This window comes from Heterocephalus glaber, unplaced genomic scaffold, assembly GCF_053883595.1.
Source record: "Heterocephalus glaber isolate CG9 unplaced genomic scaffold, H.glaber_assembly_v1.0 deba00001457, whole genome shotgun sequence".
In the NCBI taxonomy this organism is placed as follows: Eukaryota; Metazoa; Chordata; class Mammalia; order Rodentia; family Bathyergidae; genus Heterocephalus; species Heterocephalus glaber.
In genome coordinates this window covers 49,286,620-49,307,006 of record NW_028258305.1, presented here as the reverse complement: position 1 = coordinate 49,307,006, position 20,387 = coordinate 49,286,620, and the positions used below count along the sequence as shown (strand labels likewise).

Sequence of the window (20,387 nt, the reverse complement as noted above, 5' to 3'; positions counted from 1 at the left end):
AATTTTATATATCCTCAATGCCTCAGTTAATAAGGAAAAATAAAATGACACTTATTAAGGTACTTCATAATCCATTTTGAAATGCCTTGAAAATATTTTAAGTTTCTCGTTTGCTTTATTTTGCTTTAGTTTATGTTAAAGTGGAGACTTGCTTCTTTTAATTTATTAATTAATTATTTTTCCCCATTAACTTTATTGGTACATTTTAGGTATAAAATACAGTTACATTCATCATTGGGATCTTGTACCATTACATGAGTCTCTTGGTTCTTATTTTTTTTCCCCTTCCCCTGCCCTCCCTTCACCCCCTCCACCCTTCCCTATTTACAAAGATTTTGTTTCCATTTTTTGCTTTTCTCATATTTTTTTCTTTTCCTTTCTTTCCTTTCCCCTACCCCTCCCACTTACCCTGCTCCTTTAGACCTTTTCTTCCTATTACACAATATCAATTATACATTTTTAAAATTACAATATCAAGATCTAGGAGACATTACCACAGATTTCACAGAATTTAAAAGAATATAGAAAGCATATTTCAAAAATCTGTTTTGAAATAAATTTGACAACTTCTAAGAAGTACCTTGGAAGACAAACTAATGAAACTAACTCTGGAGGAAATATAAAATTTGAATAGCACCTATTAAAGTATATTCCTAGCTTGAAAACCTACCTATCTAACAACAGGCTCATATACATTTTAACTGATAAATTATATCAGACATTTAAAGCAGAAAAAAGAAGGAACCCTTCTCCCCTCATTTTAGGAACTCAACATTGTGCTAATCCTAAAGCTGGATAAAGATAATAGAAGAAAAAAGTATGAACATAGATAGAAATTTATTTAACAAAACAAACTATTGGAAGTCAGATCTGGCAGGATGTAGAAAGTGCTTTTGTTATAGTGATGGCAGTGCTGGTTTAGCATTGAAAGATCCACCCCCGAAAGTCATCATTTTAACAGAGGAAAGGAAAAAGCCATATGATCCTGTCACTGGTTGGAGAAAAAGTACTGGACTAAATTCCACAACTGTTCATGGTAAAAGCTATCAGGAGACTAGAAGTAGAACAGAACCTTCTCAACAGATTAAAGACATGTACTCCATACTTCCAGCAAAAATGCCTTATATGAATGGAGGAGATACAATGCTTTCTCCCTAAGGTGGGGAACAAGGGCAGATATGCTTACTCTTTGTCCATTAAACTTTGAAACCTAAGCCCAACCAAAATAGTCTGGCAATAAAATGACACAATTAGGATAGGATTGGCATGGCAGAAGCAAAATCTTTATATGTAGATGAAATGATCATCTACAGAGAAAATACTAAGAAATCTCTAGGAGCCCCTAGAACTTGTACTTGAATTTAGCAGGATTAGAAAACACAAGGTATATATAAAAATTCAGGTCTGTGTATACGTGCTATAAATGAAGAATTGGATATTGAAATTTAAAAGTTATGTAGGAGTACAAAGGATCTGGAAAAGTAAAAAGAAAAAGAAAAAAAACTGTGTTGGAAGATGTTTAGTACCTAATTTTAAGACTTCCTCTAAAGCTACAGTAATCAAGGCAGTGTTGGTGTAAGGAAAGACATATAGATCATTTGAATAAAACAGAGAATCTAGAAATAGAACCACACATATATGGTCCACTGAGTTTTTGTTTTTTTTTTTTTTTTTTGGTACCGGGGATTGAACTCTGGTCCTTGTGCTTTCAAGGCAGGCAGTAGAACCACTGAGCTAAATCCCCAGCCCTGGTCCACTGAGTTTTGAAAGATTATTTAACATTAACAGTTTATAGCTGGGGATTTAGCTCAGTGGTTCTGCTATCTGCCTCGCAAGTGGAAGGACCCAAGTTCAATCCCTGGTACCAAAAATTAAAAAAAAAATTAACATTTTATAGAAGATAAACACAATTCAAGAGCAGAGGAAAAGATAGTGTTTTCAGCAAATGGCACTAGAAGATCTGGTATCCATATATAAAAAATTAACCTCAACCCTTTATTTCCATTCATAAAAATAACTTGAAAGGATCTATGAACCTAAATATGAAAGACTAAAACTATAAAACTTTAAGAAGAAATTATAAGTGAAAATGTTTATGAATTTAGGGCAGGGAAGAACTTCCTAGGATACAAGAAAACATGATGTATAAAAGAAAAAAAATGATAAATGAGATTCCATCAAAATTTAGAACTTTAAATGACATTGTTAAAATGAAAAGTAGTCCTTAAACAGACCATATTTTCAATGCATATAACCTATGACTAGAATATATAAAGAACTCTTACAGCTCATTAATAGACAACCCAATTAAAAAGTAGACACAAGATAATAAATAGCCAGTACAGCACAAGGAAAGGTGTGCAACACTAGAATCCGAAAAATACTAATAAGAACGATAACAAGATTGCATTATACAATTATACTCATTAGGGAGATGAAGTTAAAGGTTTTAAAAGCCTTGTCATGACTTTTCTTTTTGTTGGCTTCTCCCCCTTTGTGTTTAATTTGTCACACCCAATGGATTCATTCTGTTGGGTTTCCTGGGGTTGTGATCCTTTGTCTTTTCCTAAGATATTGTCTAAAATTTTTTGGAGTGCTGGTTTGGTATTCATGAAGTCCCTAAAGTGCTCTTTGTTTTATTTCTCCATCGATTTTGAAAGATAGTTTTGCAGGGTACATCAATCTGGGTTGGAGGCCGTTTTCCTTTAGGGCTTGGAATACATCACTCCAAGCTCTTCTTGCCTTGAGGGTTTGTGTTGAGAAGTCTGCTGTGATTCTGATGGGCTGTCCTTTGTATGTAATTTGTTTCTTTTCTCTCACTGCTTGTAGAATTTTGTTCTTCTGTTGGGTTTTTGAATCCTAACTATTATATGCTTATGTGTAGATTTTTTTTTTTTTTGATCAAGGCTAGCTGGAGTCCTATATGTCTCACTTCTCTGTATGTCAAGTTCTTGCCCCCTGCTTGGGAAGTTTTCTTCCATCACTTCTGTGAACAGTTTTTTTACGTCATCTGCACTCTCTCCTCTCTTCATTGACTCCAATCAGTCTTATGTTATTCTTCTTTGCATCATCTAGCAGCTGCTGGATTGATTTCTCATGATCCCTTACAATTTTAAAGCAATTTTTCTTTTCCTCCTCACTAATTGCAATCTTATCTTCTATATCTGAAATTCTGTCCTCACATTAGTTTATTCTGCTTCGCAGCCTTTCAGTGGAGTTTTTAATCTCCTGGAAATCTATTTGCATCTGTTTTATGGATTCTATTTGTTTCCTATGTTGGGATTCCATCATGTTCCTCAGCTCCTCTATTTTTTTATCTGTGTCCTCTCTAGATTTATTAATCATGTTTTGCACTATGAGCACAATCTCTGTTGTTACCTGAGAAATTATTTCTGATTTCATTTTTTCCAGATCCTCTTTTGTTGCCAGTTCAGGGAGTCCAGGTGGTTGAGTATCAGATTGTTGCATCTCATTTCCCTTTGGGTTTGCTGTAGGTGATCTGAAAGTCTATTTTTGAGGCTTGTTTATGTGTGTTCTCATTTCTATGGAGCGGGGCGGGGGGGGGGTGCTGCTGGCTCCTGCGCGGCTCACCTCTTCTGCCCTGGGAGCAGTGGAATGGTGGATGGGGAGCCTCCTCCTGGGTGCTGGGATTGGCTCATCTCCTCTGCCCTAGGAGCCATGGAATTATTAATTAATTGCTGAGACAAGGTCTGGATATGTAATTCAGGCTGATCTTGAATTCAGTAGGTAGCCCTGGCTGGCTTGAATTCAGGGCAATCCTCCTGACTCAGCCTCCTCTATGCCTGGCTTGAGACTTGTTTTCATTAATAACATTAAAATATAATTAATGGGTCATGGATTTAGCTCAGTGGTTCCACCACCTGCCTCGAAAGCACAAGGTCCTGAGTTTAATCCCTGGATAATTAACATGAAATCTATGCTGAGATATCCTACTGTAAGAGCCCAAAATTGACTATTAGTAGTTTTAACACCATTTAAGTTTCATGGCAGGACCAGAAATATGACATGACACATTTCTAAACCTAAAATTTTGTTTCAGAATGAAAGATAATAAAATATATTTAAAATAATAATCAACAAAAATATTTACAACAAAATACACTGGCTAGAGAAAAAAAATTCTTTTTTTTGGTACTGGGGATCGAACTTGGGACGTTGCGCTTCTGAGGCAGGTCCAGGAACCACTGAGCTAAATCCCCGGCCCAAACAAGATTCTTAAAAATTTTAAAATAAAGCCTAGCATGGTAGTGCACACCTGTAGTGCCAACATTCTAGGAGGCTGAGGAAGGAGGAACACAAATTCAAGTACAGCCTAGGCAATTTAGTGATTTACTGACGCTATCTCAAAACAAAAAACAAAAAAGAGCTGGGGCTATGGCTCAGTATAAAAGCCCAAGATTCAATCTCTAGTACTGCAAAAATTAAAAGAAAATAGTAAAATAAAATGTAAAATAAATGGCGCCTAAATAACACTGTTTATGGAATGAAATCAGTGAAAAGCGTTATGTGGGAAAATAAGAAAACTTGATACTGTGTGTATCTGCACATGTGATGAGTCTTTCTGTAGCCGTGCCCGACTCCCTGTTCGTGCCGGTTCCCCACTCAGGCTTCCTGTTCGATCTTTCCCGGATCCAGACTTTTCAAGACCCAGTCTAGGCGCCAAGTGCCGCCCAGCCCGGTCCAGAGTCCCTCGCTGGGGCGCCACCTGGGGCTGACCCACCCGGCCGGCCTGGCTCTGGACCCGGACCCGTTGCTGCTTTGCTCTCGCTACCCAGGCCGAATGAGAATGAACGGCAGAGACCTGGAGTCAGCTTAGCCTGTGCGCGGCCAGGGCTCTCACCTCTCGGTAGGCTGAGCAGGCCGTGCCCCCATGGCTCCTCTTGCCTTTATTCACCCAAACGGGGGTACAAGCAATCAGTTAATGCAAGATTCATCCGCTTTCCAGTAGCCACTAGAACATCTCTGCTAACAGCTTGGCCTGCGGGGTCCCAGCTTTCCCTAGAGCCTGCGACATGACAGGCAGTCCCCTGAGGGCAGCCCTTCTCCTTCCACTGACGGAAGAGGCCAGTCGGGCCTCATTCTCCTCTGGTCTCCAAGCCTTTCAACAGAATGATAATGGTCATTATCAGCCTAAAAGTCATTTTAAATGAAACCATGTGTGTTTAATTGTTTTAAACTGTAAATCACCTCCTTTTCTTCAGTTTTTGTATCAATTGCTGTCTACCCACGCTCCTAAACCGGAAACTCCTATTGTCGGTTTTAATTTTTTTCTCTTTCGCTGTCATTCCTCAGCAGCCAGTCTCTAGGTAGACATTCATCAGATACCGATTCTACACCGAGTATGACCCTGAATTAACCCCTGCTCCTTTACCCGTGATGTTTAAGCTTTATTTCAAGCACTCACCATCTCTTCCTGACAAATTTTTAATAAGATGATTTTCCTTTTACCATTTTCCCTTCAACTGCCCAATACTATCACAAAGCTTTCTTCTTAATAGAGTATTACTTTGTTACTTCCTTAAGGACTTCTTTTAACTCTTTGATACTTACAGAATAAAGTAAAAACTCCCTAAGTTGTTGTATACCAAGTTCCTCCATAGTTCAGATCCAAACTGGTTTTTCAGGTTCCCTCTTTACTTCCACATCACCTGCTTTCCTGCAATACTAAACTTTTCATTCCCTAAACGTAAAGGCCTTTCCACAGTTTTAGTCTTGAGCCTATGGTGGCTTGTTTTCTCACACCTGCCTAAAATGCAGTGGCAGGTTTTACTCAGTCTTCTGCAGAGATGCCAAAGCTCACACCCTGTGTCTTGAGACAACTGTAGCTCCATGGTTGCCCTTTCTTTTGTCACCTTTAAATCTTAACACACGGATAGACTATGATATTTTTTAGGGTTTAGCTTGTTAAACATAATCTTTTTGCTGATCCTTCAGTATTGGAAAACCAGGTAGGAATATTCAGATAATTACAACATCTATCTGAGTTCTAATAAATTGCAGCATTGGTTAAAAAGCTCTTTGTCACTGAAATAAAAGCAAGAGTTTGAATTGTATCAGTATTCATGCAATTATAAATATTACCTCTTTTAAAATTAATTATAAACTCTTCAGTTAACCTTTTGCAAGAATCTTTTCAAATTTTTGAGATGGCAAAATGTCTATCTTCTTAGTCACACCAACATACTTAGACTGCTTTCTTTTTTCATAGCTTTGATATAGGGGAAATAATATAACTCCCAACCTGTAAGATGTCAGATATGCCAAATTCATGTTCCGCAAAAATCAAAGAGTGAATTTCTAGGGAAAATGGAGGTTAAGAGTGGGGCAAACGTTTTGAGAGAGAGAGAGCTCCTGAGAGACAGGAGGGGACCTGAAAGCGTGCTGCCAAGAAGCCCACTTCTCAAAGGACGTTTCACGGAGTGAACTCATGAGGCTGGTGCAAGGTGGGTCAACACTATGACCAACCAATAAGATCACAAGTATCGCCACTTAAGTGATATCGATCCAACAGGGAAGCGAGTCACGTAGCAAGTGTGCATGAAAAGAACAAGGAGCTCTTTAGGAAAGGATGGCCTGGTCACCCAGCCAGGCGACTGATGCCTATCTAGACTTTATTGGATCAGATGATACCAGCTGTAGTATGATCTTTAATTTACTGCTTATCCCTTCGGGAGGTGTGAAGGTCTGGCCATTCTATCTTTATCCTGAGGTCTGGTCTTTGACTGATGTTCTTCTAGCCATACTTGCAATGTGTTCTCATCTTCTGCACTGACTCCCACAAGGGCATACCCCTGTCCACCTGTAATATTTTTACCTGACTTAGCTGTCTATAATAGTTTTTTGCTGAGATTAGTCACTTTTTTTTGGTTTGTTGCACAATCAATATTTAGTTAGACATCGGAAATTTGTATAACTCATTTACTTCAGATTTTAAGGAATTTCTTATGTCCACATAAAATACAAAATATATCTAACATGAAAACTATGCTGAATGTATTTTTTTTAATTCTGAAAGTAAAATAGAATAGTAGATGAGTAGAGTCTGGAATTAAACTAGGCTTAAATCAATAGTCTACATTTTTCTGGATGTATAATGTAAGCAAATTGCTTAGCCTTTCTGAGGTACAGATTTCTAGAAGCAGAAATTACAGAGTAAAAGCTATCTCACAAGCAGTTATATGAATTAAATTATATATACTAAATAAAGCACTGAGAAAAGTTCTGAGCATATAAGTCTGCATTCATTAAACTTTTTTTCAATTATGTTAGTAATTATTATTAAACTCACAGTGTGCTGAGCTGGCTCCCACAAATTCAGTTAAACTGACTGACAGTCAGCATCTCGTCACAAGCATTTCAGTGACTTCATGTGAGCAATTTAGAGTTGAGCTGTGGTAAAAACAACATCATAGAAATCAGAAAAAAAAAGCTACAATTCAGACATTATTATTTCTTTCTTTCTTTCTTTCTAGAAAGGCAGTTTTTAAACAGTTACCAGAAGAAAACCAGTAGATCAAATTCTTCTCTCAATGCTTTGCCTGATGTATTTCATTTAATTCACACAACTACCTATGAGGCAGGCTAAAATATTTATACGTAAATTGATTGCATTTATATGTAAATTAATTCTCACTAGGAGGCTATTGTTGTAGCAAACCAAGAAGCTCCTAATAGTTTTTCTGGCATAGGTCAAAGCTATGTGATGCAACTGACTATATTTGATGACAGGACATATATGAAACTTTACTTAAAAACAAAAAAACTTGTATTAGTTTTCTTCTCCTTTGACATTTTTTGTGAGTAAAGAATCCAAAATTTACCACAGACAACACAGTAAATGTTTTAACTTTGCTTACAGTTCATGAGTTTAGAATGGAAATAGTTTCAGACGGATCAAAAGAATGATTCTTTCCTTTTCCACAGCAGAGTTAAGAGTCATCACTTATTATCACTTAGTAATTGTTAATTGAATTCTAATATAGTCTTCAGGTGCTACGTTTAATGAATGGTCCCATTTGATGTTTGATTTAACTCTCCTTGATTTGCTGAACACCTATTCTGTGCAAGGAAATGTGCCTGAGTCTGAAGTCGATTTATGTACACAATCCTTGTTCCTGTGAATGTGCTCTATCAAGAAATACGCACATGAAGGTAATTAACAACACTTGGTCTGGTTAATCAAGCTGTTCACAATTTTATCTGAAGCTATTATTTAGCCTAACCTCCAGCCACTTCATTCTCCTCTCTTCTGCTTCTCACTCTGCAACACAAAACTACTTCAATTCCCCACTTTCTTGTTTGCTTATTTTGCTTTCTGGTTTTTTTATGTTCTGTTTGTTGGTTTTGCAGTGCTAGAGAGTGAAGCTAGGGCCCTGAGCATGCTAAGCAAATGCTCTTCCACTCACCCAAATCCCACTTTCTGTTGCTCTGTTGTTGGATTCAGAAGACGTTTATTGGGCTTCAGATATGCTTCAAGCACTTTGTCAGTACTAGGGATTCAAAAGTAAGACATGATCCCTTTTTCCGGGAATTTGCAATATAACAGGGAGACAAACATCACATTTATTTCGACAGAATAAAGTAAGTGTCACAGGATCACAGGAAAGTTATCCTCAGACACTCCTGAGAGGGCACCAAACCTAGTCTGCAGCTTAGGGGGGACTTTCTTACAAGATACATTCATTCATTCACTAACGCCTCTAATTTTCTATAAAATTTATCATCATCTCCATGCTAGTCAATTACTAACCTCTATTTCCAGGGTATTTTAAACTCTATTGTAACACTTATAGAATTCTATAATAGCTATTTGTATATATACTATCTCTCCACTAAATCACTACCCCCTTGAGCCTTGGGATAATTAACTTACCTACCTTTGCATTTCTAGTATGTAGCATGAGACCTTTCCCACAAAAGGCAGTATTTTTAAAAATTATTGGCTTGAAATGGGCATAGTGTCACACACCCGTAACCCCAGCTAGGAGGGAGATGAAGGTGAGGGACTACAAACTCAAGGCCAGCCATGGCAGCTCAGCAGACCTTGAATCAAAATCAGCAGGGCTGGGATGTGGCTCAGAGACAGAGTGCTTACATAGCATGTGCATCCATCTCAGGACCACAAAGAAGAAATTAGCTTAAGGATACACCAAGTGGGCAAAATACAAAATAAGTAACATTAAAATTAAACATCATAGCATTTTAATTTGGTCTTAAAGTGTGGAAAATAACTAGGTAGCAGAGAATTTTTAATCAAAAGCATATATTTCAGTGTAACTTGTATACAGACAATCACTCCTAAAATGTAAAAATATGACATTTTCATTACAAAGAAGAAAAGGGAAAATGCTTTACACTTTTAAAACAGGCCTTAGAAAGCTGCAGTTAGTTCCAGGAAACAGTGAAAGAAAAAAATGAAATCTTGCAAAGCACTCATTTGTCAATAGAAAAAAAAAGAAAAAAGACTACATAAGGAAGAGTACAAACAAATTTCTTGGCTTTCAAGTAATTACACTGGTTGCCAAAAGATAGGTCCCAGGTTCCAGTGTCTATTGCCAACTGTAAATACTGTTGCCCAGTCAGACAGACCTAAAAATTCCCTCTGTCAAATCTCTTTTTTCCATCAATATAATTATGTGGAAATTAACTCAGACACTAAGTCATGTTCTGTTTCAATATTTTTATAACATATTCCACTATATCTCATACAAACCTGTATCACAAAATTAAGAAATATAATTACCTATTTGAGATGGCAAATTTTATCTATAAACATATATCATAACATCACACTGTACTACATAAAAATATAAATATGTGTAAACTGTTAATATATACAATTATAATTTCTCAGCAATAAAAATTTAAAAATAAACTACCTTAAAATTTTCTTTTTCTCTTTAAAATCAATATAATACCAACTGTTTTACAACAATTTACGTTCTGTAAGTGGAGAGTTATGTATTACTATGTATTACTATATTAATTATGAAATAGAATAATTATTAAGTTAATAAGAATAATACTTGAAACTTTCAGAACTTTCAATGGCATTTCAGTTATTCTGATAATAAAATGATAGGAAAATAACCTACTGAGACTGAAAACTAAAGAAACAAAACAATTAATTAAACAACCAAATAATTGGTGAGTTCTACTACGAATTGGTGACCTAAGAGTTGTCCATCATAGCTTTGAACTAAGTAAGTTTACGATACAGTTGGATACTAAAGCCAAGGAGAACTGTGTGCTGTGGTGATATTTCATTGATTATTCCATGCATATTAAAACTACTAGAAATGGAAAAAAAGGAAATGTCACCTTGGAGAAGATAATGATAAGTCTTACAAAATTTGAAAAAGATCTTGAAGAATAAGCTGAAATGTTACGGACATACAACTTTAACAATCCATTCTCATCCAAATCTTTCTGTGGAAATCTGTTAATCCATGGAAAAGTTACTTGTTTGGGACAGACATTGCCTCAGAGCTCAAAGGAATATGGCCTAAGAGGTTGAGGAGCCATTCGGTGTGGAGGCTCTGAATGAGCCAGATTTTCCTCATCCAAATGTAGATCCTTCGAGAAGATCTTCCCTCGCTCAACCTCATTTCAAGTGTCCTGCTCCCTTCCAGCTGCAGGCATAGGAGCTGGTCAGAAGCCACTGATGGGGACAGCCTGTCACTCGCCTTCCTCCTAGTTCAGCCCCCAAAGAGCATGGCCGTGACCACCAAAGAGCGTACTCTCCTCTCTTTAAGGGAAAGGGTGCTGTGATGTCTCCCAGGAGATTCAGCCTTGCCATCTTTCCATTCATCTCTCCATTCATTTCCATTCACTTACTCTTTGAATAAAGTGCACTTCCAAGTAGCAACATGATCCTTGCTATAGGAAGGGGCAAAAATGGAATATCCAGAAGGGAAATAAGAGGCATAATCACCCAACAGCATCAGGGACACCATGTCTTAACTCTGTTACTGCCTCTGGACAAAGCTTTCTTAATTAAACTTATTTTAGCAGCTGCTCAAGAGATAGCAACTCCTCAGATGAGTACTGGTAGTCCCTGAGACATAAGCAGAGTAATTTTACTCTATTTTTTCCTCTAGACCAAAGTGGCAAATTGTTCACACAGCTTTTAAAACAAAGCAAGTACCAGCAGAAATAATAACACTAATGGCTCATTTTCTTAGATTGACAGATTTATTATGTTCAATAACTGGAGAAAGAACATCAATCTATTTATAAGTCTTTAGAAATGCTTTTTTTAAAAACACATGTTGAACCCATAAAGACTAAAGAGTAAACTTTAGCTTTTAGAAAACTGACCTTAATCCATGGATTCAAGCTGCTTTCAAAATGATCATGCTCTCGTTTCAATTCTTATTTTTCAAGTAGTGTAAGAATGTAGGAAAATTTCAGTAATGTTCCAGTGGTGAGGTTTTAGAAGACTATGGTTTTATAGATTTAGCCCTTAAACTGTGTCTATTTGTAGATGACCCTAAGTTTATCATGATGGTAATAGGTCATTTTGGTGAAGCTCAGATGTAAATTTTGTGCAACTGTGAAGTTGGTGCCGATAATTGAGTCCCTAAATTAGTGAGTCTGGTCAACTGACTGTTCAGCATTCACAGCTCAATGTAGCTTTGCTATCATCATCTATTATACTAAATACCCTAAAAACAGGACGTGGTATGGCCATCTTGCCAACAAAGCAGTTATCTTAGAGAGATATTCATGTATTTGGGAGTCAGGGAAGTATTACAGCATATCCCTCATTAATATAAAGGAATAAAAAAAGCAATACAATTAATTTATTACTTAATTTTTTTTTTTTTTAGTACCAGGGATCGAACTTGGGTCCTTCTGCTTGCAAGGCAGGTGGCGGAACCACTGTGCAAAATCCCCGGCCTTACAATACTCTTAAGTGAAATAAATAGAACACACATATATAAATACTGAAGAGTTTCTCTGGTGTGAGAAACTGAAAGTGTAAATAAGGACTAAATGTATAATAGGTAATGTGAAATAGGAAGAAAAGGGGCAAAGGGGAAGGAAGTGGGAGGGGGAGGGGAAAGAAAAGAAGGGAATGGAATTAATATGAGAAAATGAAAAACTGGAAGCAAAGTCTTTGTAAATAGGAAGGGATGGAGGGGTTGAAGGGAGGGCAGGGGAAGGGGGAAAAAATAAGAACCATGATGCATCCTGTACAGGTAAAAGTTCCCAATGAGAAATGTAATTGTGTTGTATATCTAAAATGTACTAATAAAAGAATTTAAGAAAAGAAAATAAAAATAAAAATAAAAAAATAAATCCCCGGCCTTAGTTTTATTTTTTAACCAATATATAATCAACATGTTGGAGCTTCTGTTACTGCTACAATCTACAGAACCAGAATTTAGGGGCCAGGGATTTAGCTCAGTGGTTTTACTGCCTGCTGCACAAGTGCAAGGACCCGAGTTCGATCCCCAGTACCCAAAAAAAAAAAAAAAAAACAAACCCCAGAATTTAGTAAGATCTATAGTCAATAAATCTTTCTAAAAATAAATATGTGCTGTAAACCCTGAAATGTTCTAAAAATGAAGGCTATTTTTAAACAATAACATATATATCACTAGGGTAATTATATGTGTGTGTGTGTGTGTGTGTGTGTGTATGCTATGCATGTAATTTTAAAATATCATTTAACATTACTTTGTTATTAAAATTAAGTTTTAGTCAAACATCTATCAACTATCCTGGGAAATCTTAGACAGAATTTGTATTCTTCTAGTAGTGGTACTATGATTAATGTACCTAATATGATTTTTATGAGCAACAATATGAAAAGTCCCTAAGGAAATTATTTAAATGAACTCAAAACCAAATCATGAATTTAATTCAGTTTTCAGTTGGAAGAAACCAGCTCAACATTATCTTAGTTGCAAAGTAACACTATTAACTTACTATCCAGAATAACATTAAGTGTTCAATAAATATTTGCTAGATAAGGATGGTGGTAATGGTTTGCTGTAGTAGGTCCATTTGTATGACATATTAAGGAAAACTTATTTGTTATCACTATTTAGTATTTTGAAAACATATAATAGGCTGCTTCTTAGAGATAAACAGAAACAGAAAAAGTGTTCATTATATTTTCCATAAAAATACTCTTGAAAATACATCAATAGACAAAAATGTCACCAGCATTGTAAACTAAAACTAAGAGAACTTAATACATAATTTCAACTTGGATTATACCGGGTTGGATTAATAGAAATTCTCTTGGAACAAATACCATATAGCCTACCTTTCAAAACAAACTTGTATAAATGGCCTCACATTTAACTCCACTGTTGGTCATCTAGAATGTAACAATGCCTTTTATTACCCTTTTGAAAGAATAAAGGAAAAATACAAACTCCTTAGCCTGGTCAGAGACCCTGAAATAGAAAAAAATCGATTCACCTTAGCTCAGCAGATGAGATTAGATATATACTTAGTAGGAATTCAAAATGAACTAATGGCTAGGCATGTCAACTTGCTTTTTCAAGGTGGATTTGAGAGAAGTTACCAGTACCCAAATGAACAGTAAAAGAATCTAAAGAAAATGCAAACTCAACCTCATTGGAAAAGCTTGGACCAAGTAATGTCCCTCCCAGTAGGGATAGATGAAAAAAAAACAGCACTTGGCCACTCAAACACAAAGCGGGCACTGCTCTACCAACACATAGGGAAGCATGTTTCTAAACCTAACAGTCTATAAGACATGGGAGGAAATTCTAGAAGACAGCTATTTTGCATCTTCAGAAAAAAATGAAAGGAGAAATGGTCTATGGAACAAAGGCAGATAAACTTAAATGAAGGGAGCAGTGCTAAAGCTGAGAAAGAAAACATACAAAATATATTATCAGAATTAGAATGTGCACTGGACATAACAGAATGAAATTCATTGTTCAGAAAAACAAATCAATGTTAAGGAAAACAAAGTTATACTCTTCATAGAATATAGAAGAAATAAAACTAAACATGCCAAGAAAGCTTTATACATTAGATTTTGTGGCATGTACAGAAACTGACACAACTCTCTTCGTGCCAAGCCAAATTTCCAGAAGAAAAAATTTAATTGGTGGAGTTACACTCTGGTGCCTGATCACGCAGAAAATCGCAGCCAGGGACATTTCTTTAGACTGGATAAGGGACAACAGAGCTGTTGTTTTGCGGCCTAGGTATATACTTCCAAAAGTATTTAATTCAGACTCCAAATGTGGAAACAAAAATAAAGATATGATAGATACTGTGTATGTAATGTGTGTGCGTATGGATAAGTTAATAATTACAGATTTAGCTAAATATGAATATTTTCTAAAGTAAGCCACAGGCATGTATTTGAAGCACATATTACTATTTTCTTAGTAACTGTGGACCATGTGTCAAATTGGTTGGGTTAGACACACATTATTATTTTAAACCCACATTTTCTTAAAGACAATATCCTAACTGCTACTTGACCAAAAACATTACTTTCTAGGAATTTCCAAACAAATATATAGACAGGTACAACGTGAACTCTTCTAAATTCCCACTTCTAAACTTAGATGATTTCTAAAGTCCCCTCCTCTCCTTATTCCTCTTGTCTCAATCATATCTATTCTCATGAGCTCAGTTGTTATCTGTATCTGGATAACCATCAATTCTTCATTTCTAATGCAGATGTCTCACCAAAATTCTGCACTTGCTAGTTTTGACTGTCTGCTGACTTTTCCACCTGAATTGCCAATAGCCTCTCAAATACAAGAAACATGTCCAGAAGTTAAGCTAATTTTCTTTCTCTTTTCTCCAAATTTGCTCCTTACTATGATATTTGATTTTACCTTCTCCCATATACATAATCAAGAATCAAAGTCTTTTGATTCTACCCCAGCAACATAAAATTCAGGCTCCACCAATTTCTACTGTTACTTTTCTGATTCAAGTCCATAATCTAATGTAATTATAAAAACTTTTCTTCTAATTCTCTTTACTTTGAGTTTTGCCTCTTACTGTAGTCCAAGTATCAGTGGACCCACCTCAGAAATACCACTGAAGAAAATTTACCAATAAAAAATACTTTCCTCTTTTTTTATATATTTTAAGTAACTGGCACAAAAATAGATTTTTCTTTTCTTTCTTTTTTTTTTTTTTTTTTGGTACTGGGGATCGAACTTGGGACCTTGCAGGTGGCAGAACCACCGAGCTACATCCCTGGCCTAAAAATAGATTTTTCTATGCCTCTGCATCTTGAAACAACATAAATAAAAATTTTAATGCCTGAAAAAGTGTACGGTTTACAATTTCAGTGCAAAATTTTCCAGTGTTACACTATGAGTTTTCTGTTTGTTTGTTGTGTTTGCTCGTCTGTGACAGGGTCTCACTGTGTAGCCCAGGCTGGCCTTGAAATTGTGGTGTTCCTCCTGCCTCAGCCTCCCAAGTGATGGGATGACAGGCAAACGAATTGTTTTGTTTTGTTTTGCACCGGGGATCCAACTCAGGACCTTGCTCTTGCAAGGCAGGCACGGTGCCACTGAGCTAAATCCCCAGTCTAGACTATGAATTGTTAAAGGGATTGTAAATAAGAAACTGGAGTGCGAGAGAAATATATGAATTTAAGAACATCAATGTATTATTTCTCTTTTGAACATCCCTCCCTTAGGACTGGCAAAGTCAACTTTAGAGGAGGCATATGGTAAAAACACTAAGGTAGCAGTGGGCTTTCTCCTCTTCTAGGTGCCAGATGAAAACAGCAGTGCAGGGAAAGGGCAGCCGGGTCTTTCCTCCCCATGCCCCTCACCCAAGAAGGACAGAAAGTTCTACATATGCAACTTAGGGTTAAAATCTTCTCAGTAGAAAATGGAAGCCTATTGAAGAGAATAATATGTTTTCACTTCTGTCAGATAGATAGGGGGCCGGGATTTAGCTCAGTGGTTCTGCTGCCTGACACTCAAGTGCAAGGTCCTGAGTTCGATCCCTGGTACCAAAAAGAAAAAAAGAGAAAAAAAAAAAGTATATATATATATATATATATATATATATATGTGATAGATAGAACACTATCTTACAGCTAGAACACTATGTTATAGAAGTATACTACGTGGGCAAGAAAGTGGCAACTTATAGAGGTAGAATCGTAATATTAATTTGAATGGGTTTCAGGAAAAACTGAGGCTGACTGCTAAAGTCCTCGGGAGATGCCACTCATGCTACTTTGCCATTTCCTCTTTATCTGTGAAGGTGATGAGGACAGCACTTACCTCCTAGGTAAACAGGGCTGTAACGGAATACTGAGTGAAAGGCTCAGTGCACGGTCTGGTCCCACAGTAGATCCTCAAAGGTGTTCGGCAAATGAAGAATCAACAAGATTGAAAGGAATGCAACCTGCACCATTGTATTAGTCATTTTGCCACCGTGAAAACAAAATGCCTGAGATAAGTAACTTACAAAGAGAAAAGTTTCATTCTGGATCACGGAAGTTTCGGTACCAGACTTGGCAGACCTGAGGCTTTGGGCCTCTGATGCCAGGAGATGGATAACAAAGGAGGCAAGTGATGAGGGAAACATGGCCGTGGCCGAGGAACTGCTCACCCCATGACAAAAACAAAGAGGAAGAGGAAGGCCAGTATCCCACAGCCTCTTCTTCCCTAAGGACAGCGCGCCAAGCCCCTGTCCCCAGTCCACGGCATCTCCGGCAGCGCCACCCTGGGGACCGTGCCTCTCCCTGAAGCCAGGTGGGATCGTGTGGACCTTCGGGGGACACTCAGCAACCAAGAGAGAGCGGCCACTCAATGCCACTGTAGTTCCTCAAGCACGGTTTTTCTGTTTTAAAAAGAAGGAAAGCTCATTCTCCTAGAGACTGGCATACGGGCACTGAGCCCACATTCTGAAGAGGGAAGAAAATCAAAGCCCTTAACTGCTCACTTTTTCTCTTCTTGGACAGCCCCTCCTTGGATAGTAAAGTGAACTGTAAAGAAGGAATACAGAAAGAAAGGAGTGCACTGTGTTTCTTTCCTCCTTAGGCAGCAGGTAAAAAAATAAACTCGACTGTGAACATGTCACAATAAAACAATGTAGGTTTTGCTTCCATTGGTTGTCTCTGAGAGTGGTACAGGATTCACTACTTTTATTTTCCCTGAAGTGTATGCCAAGATTCTCTAGTTTCTAGATTAAAAGTTTCATTAAAAATTATTTATTAAAGAAAACAGATTGAAAGGAGAAGGCCAGTAAGATCTACTTTAGGCAAGGAGGGTTTTTGAAGACCCTTTGAACCAGATCATGTCCAAAGCTCAAGAGTCCCAAGAAACATCCATAATATTATCTGCAGTACTTATTTACACAATTAAAAAAAGAACGCAGTCTAACATTGAAAACTACCCAACAAGTCACTGAAGAAAAGAAGCAGGAATCATGCATATGTAGCCCAGGTCTGTTATTATCATCTTTTGTGTGTTGCTCTAACATTAGTGGTAAAAATTTCCAGTTTAAGAACATTGCAATGAGTCTACCAGTCAAGCCAAAATGGAGAAGAGATGACAGAGTGGAGCATTTTCCTGTGCTTTCAGCTGTAACACCTGCATTTCCTATGACTATTTCTGAGGTTCTAAGAAAGATCCAGGGGACTCTGCTGGCAATAATTCCTCCAATCGGGCTTTAAGACACTTTTGCTGTGGATTATTCCAATTGTAAAGGAAACTGGTATCCACAACCAGAGTAAGTTTCTAATGGGACTTGGATCCAGTAATGGACTACAGAGCTAAATCAGGGCTGGATTGGGAGAAAGTATTAACTAGGTCTATTAGGATTGGAACTTTTCATCCTTTCTCTGCAAAGACAGGCACAGAACTCTCCTGCTTGCATGAGAATCACTGCTTCAGTCTTGCCTTTTTCCACATGTTTTGGAAAAACGTGTGCAGAGTACAAACTCATACAGTGAAACATTTTATGTGTCATAAAGATTGCTATAAGGTTTATTATTCTACAAGGTAACTTTCTATTTGAACTTGGGGGTCACTTTGTTGTTCAATGCATTTATTTAAAATAGAACAAAAATCAGGATAAACTAAGCATCTTGCATAAAACATTGTCTCTAAGAATTAATATCCTTAGATTTTAAAATAAAAGAACTTTGCCTATACAAGAACTATACTTATACAATAAATTACCATTACTATTCTTTATTAATTTAAATGAGCATAAATCCATTTATTAAATTCCTATTTCTCATCATTTTAATGATGAGCTTCAAACACTTTATTTTTCTTCTACTTTCCTCAATTTTTTCATGCTTTAAATTCTACCCTTCTTAGCTCATATATTTCATACACAAACATTTCAAATAAAAGTCTAACCATGAGCTGGCAGGGCCACAAGCCCGGGGCTACTACCGGCATCCCCACTTCGACCATCATTCTGGTTTAACTCATTTTGCCACAATCAAAGCGGGTGGAAATGCTTAATGGAGTTGTAGATATCTAAAGCTATTTTGATGGGGTGTTTTGTTTTGGCCTGTTAGAACCTGGAAAGTGGAATCAAGGATAGAAACATACGTAAAGAACATAATCTGCTGTCCGTGAAAAGATAACAGTGTTTCAGTTAGACAGTAGAAATAAATGATGTGTATCTGTATGATGGATACGTTAGACCGTATAAATCATCCCACACTATGCACCAATCATAGCATCATTCTGTAGCCCGTGAACAAATACAACTATGATTTGTCACCATCCAGTACAAATGTTGTTAAAAAGTGTGATTTGCAACTGACGAAAAGACAACGAACGTCTCCCCCAGTTGGTTCTGCCCAAGCGAGGATTCTACCTAGGACTTCAGGTGGAAAACCACCTCCCCCCAGTCTTCCTCTCTTGACCCAGTCGCCCTCCCCTCGGAAAGAGTTCCCGGGGGTGAACGCTGACACGGCCTTTGGCGCTGGGAAAGCGGCCTTAGGAAGGTAACACTGCTGGAGCAGAGCCTGTCCTCCCCGCTCCCGTTAGTATCCCGCCCCTGCCTGGCCAGAAAACCTCTGCTTTCCTGCGACCTCTGGGGAGGGAAGCGACAGCGGGTCCCTCACCGTTTAGTCTCTGTCCTGTCTCAGAGTCCGTTCTACCTACCACGCTGCTGCCAGAGGGGCTGCTTTCTGTAAGGAGACAGAACAGATCTGCCGTGCCTCGCAGCATTCGGGCTGCGTAGGAGACACGCCTAAGGGGCATTGAAATGTTTAAACACCATATTAGAAGCTTAAGAAGACAAAGGTAGAAAATGGTTGGAAATTAAGATACCGCATTCAGGACGCCAAACAACGCTGCAAAGCACAGGGGAATCCGTCTCTCTCTGTACAGACAGACACAAGTGCGAATGAGACACGTCTGCCTGCCCGCTGGGACACAGCTGTTCACAGCAGCACACGCAGGGAAGTCAGATCTACCCTAGGACAGTGTTTAGGTGTCAAACACAGCTTGAAAGGAAGTTATGTAAAACGAAATATGGGCACCAAAGAGACCTCCAGGAGGCACCGAACAGGTGAGTCCCACCGTGGTCGCTGCGGATTTTGGGGCGCAGTCTGCTCCCCAGAGGGCGCGGAGCTCTGCGTAAAACCTGTTACTGAGAGAAATGCACAGAAGATGGGAAACCACTTCCAGAGCCTTGGAGGTTGTCTCTCGGCCAACAAAAGCGACTTCCAGGGTGTTCTGCCCCCGCCCGCCCCGGGAAACGGCGCCCGGGCGGCGGGGGCCACGGAGCGCTGCGCACTGCGGCCCAGCGCGGGCTGGCGCCTCCGGGCCGGGAACGTGCTGGCTGCCGCAGCGCGCAGGACCCGCCCGGCGGCTCCGCACTCCGGGTTTGCTCGGTCACCAGCGCCCGCGGCGGAGCGAGCCTCCCCGCGCAGACTCCCCCGCCCGCCCGGCAGGCGCGAGCCCGAGCTCGGCGGCAAGGCGGTCCCGTGTGCCAGGTGCTCCTGCGTTCCTCCCCGCGCGGAGCGAGCTCTGGTGCGGGACCGACTGCCGCGCGGGGCGCCCTGCGGGTTCCCCAGGTGGCGGGGTGGGCGGACGCTGTGCGACTTGTAAACCCCTGCGTCGGGACGAGGTTGACCCCGCCCCGCTCCCAGGATTTATCTTCCTGGAAAGTAAAACTCCTACCTGAATGTAGGACTCAGGAGGGGAGTTTATTGACTGCATTCGTCTCCAAAGCACAGGACTGTGTCCGTGGTGTAGTGGGTGGGTCCGTGAGTGATGGCTGAGAGTGGATGTGCAAACGTACACTCTTGGGGAAGTGATCGGGCTGGGAATATCTGGGAATGTTTGCTTTCCAGGCAGGGAAGCGACCGGCATTCACTGGGCGCCTCTCCGTGCCAAGTCTTCCAGGCTTGGCAC

At 38.8% G+C, this 20,387-nt stretch overlaps 1 protein-coding gene and 1 long non-coding RNA gene across 3 annotated transcripts in view; one reads left to right on the top strand and one right to left on the bottom strand.

The window, feature by feature from the left end:
* Positions 1-1,651: 1,651 nt before the first annotated feature.
* On the bottom strand, positions 1,652-20,337 carry LOC147827095 (uncharacterized). The gene is made up of 3 exons (XR_015453281.1): positions 20,154-20,337; positions 7,310-7,410; positions 1,652-3,669 (listed from the first exon to the last, which is right to left on the bottom strand). It is a non-coding gene; the product is annotated as an uncharacterized LOC147827095 (long non-coding RNA).
* The window catches only part of Vsnl1 (visinin like 1), a 99,233-nt gene continuing 97,718 nt past the window's right edge, over positions 18,873-20,387 (top strand). The window contains exon 1 of one of the 2 annotated variants that reach the window (XM_004839022.4): positions 18,873-19,539. In XM_004839022.4, the coding sequence (XP_004839079.1) occupies positions 19,503-19,539 (37 nt within the window). In that variant the 5' untranslated portion in view covers positions 18,873-19,502. The remainder of the gene's footprint in view (positions 19,540-20,387) is intronic. The other variant, XM_013070073.3, reaches the window with a different exon arrangement.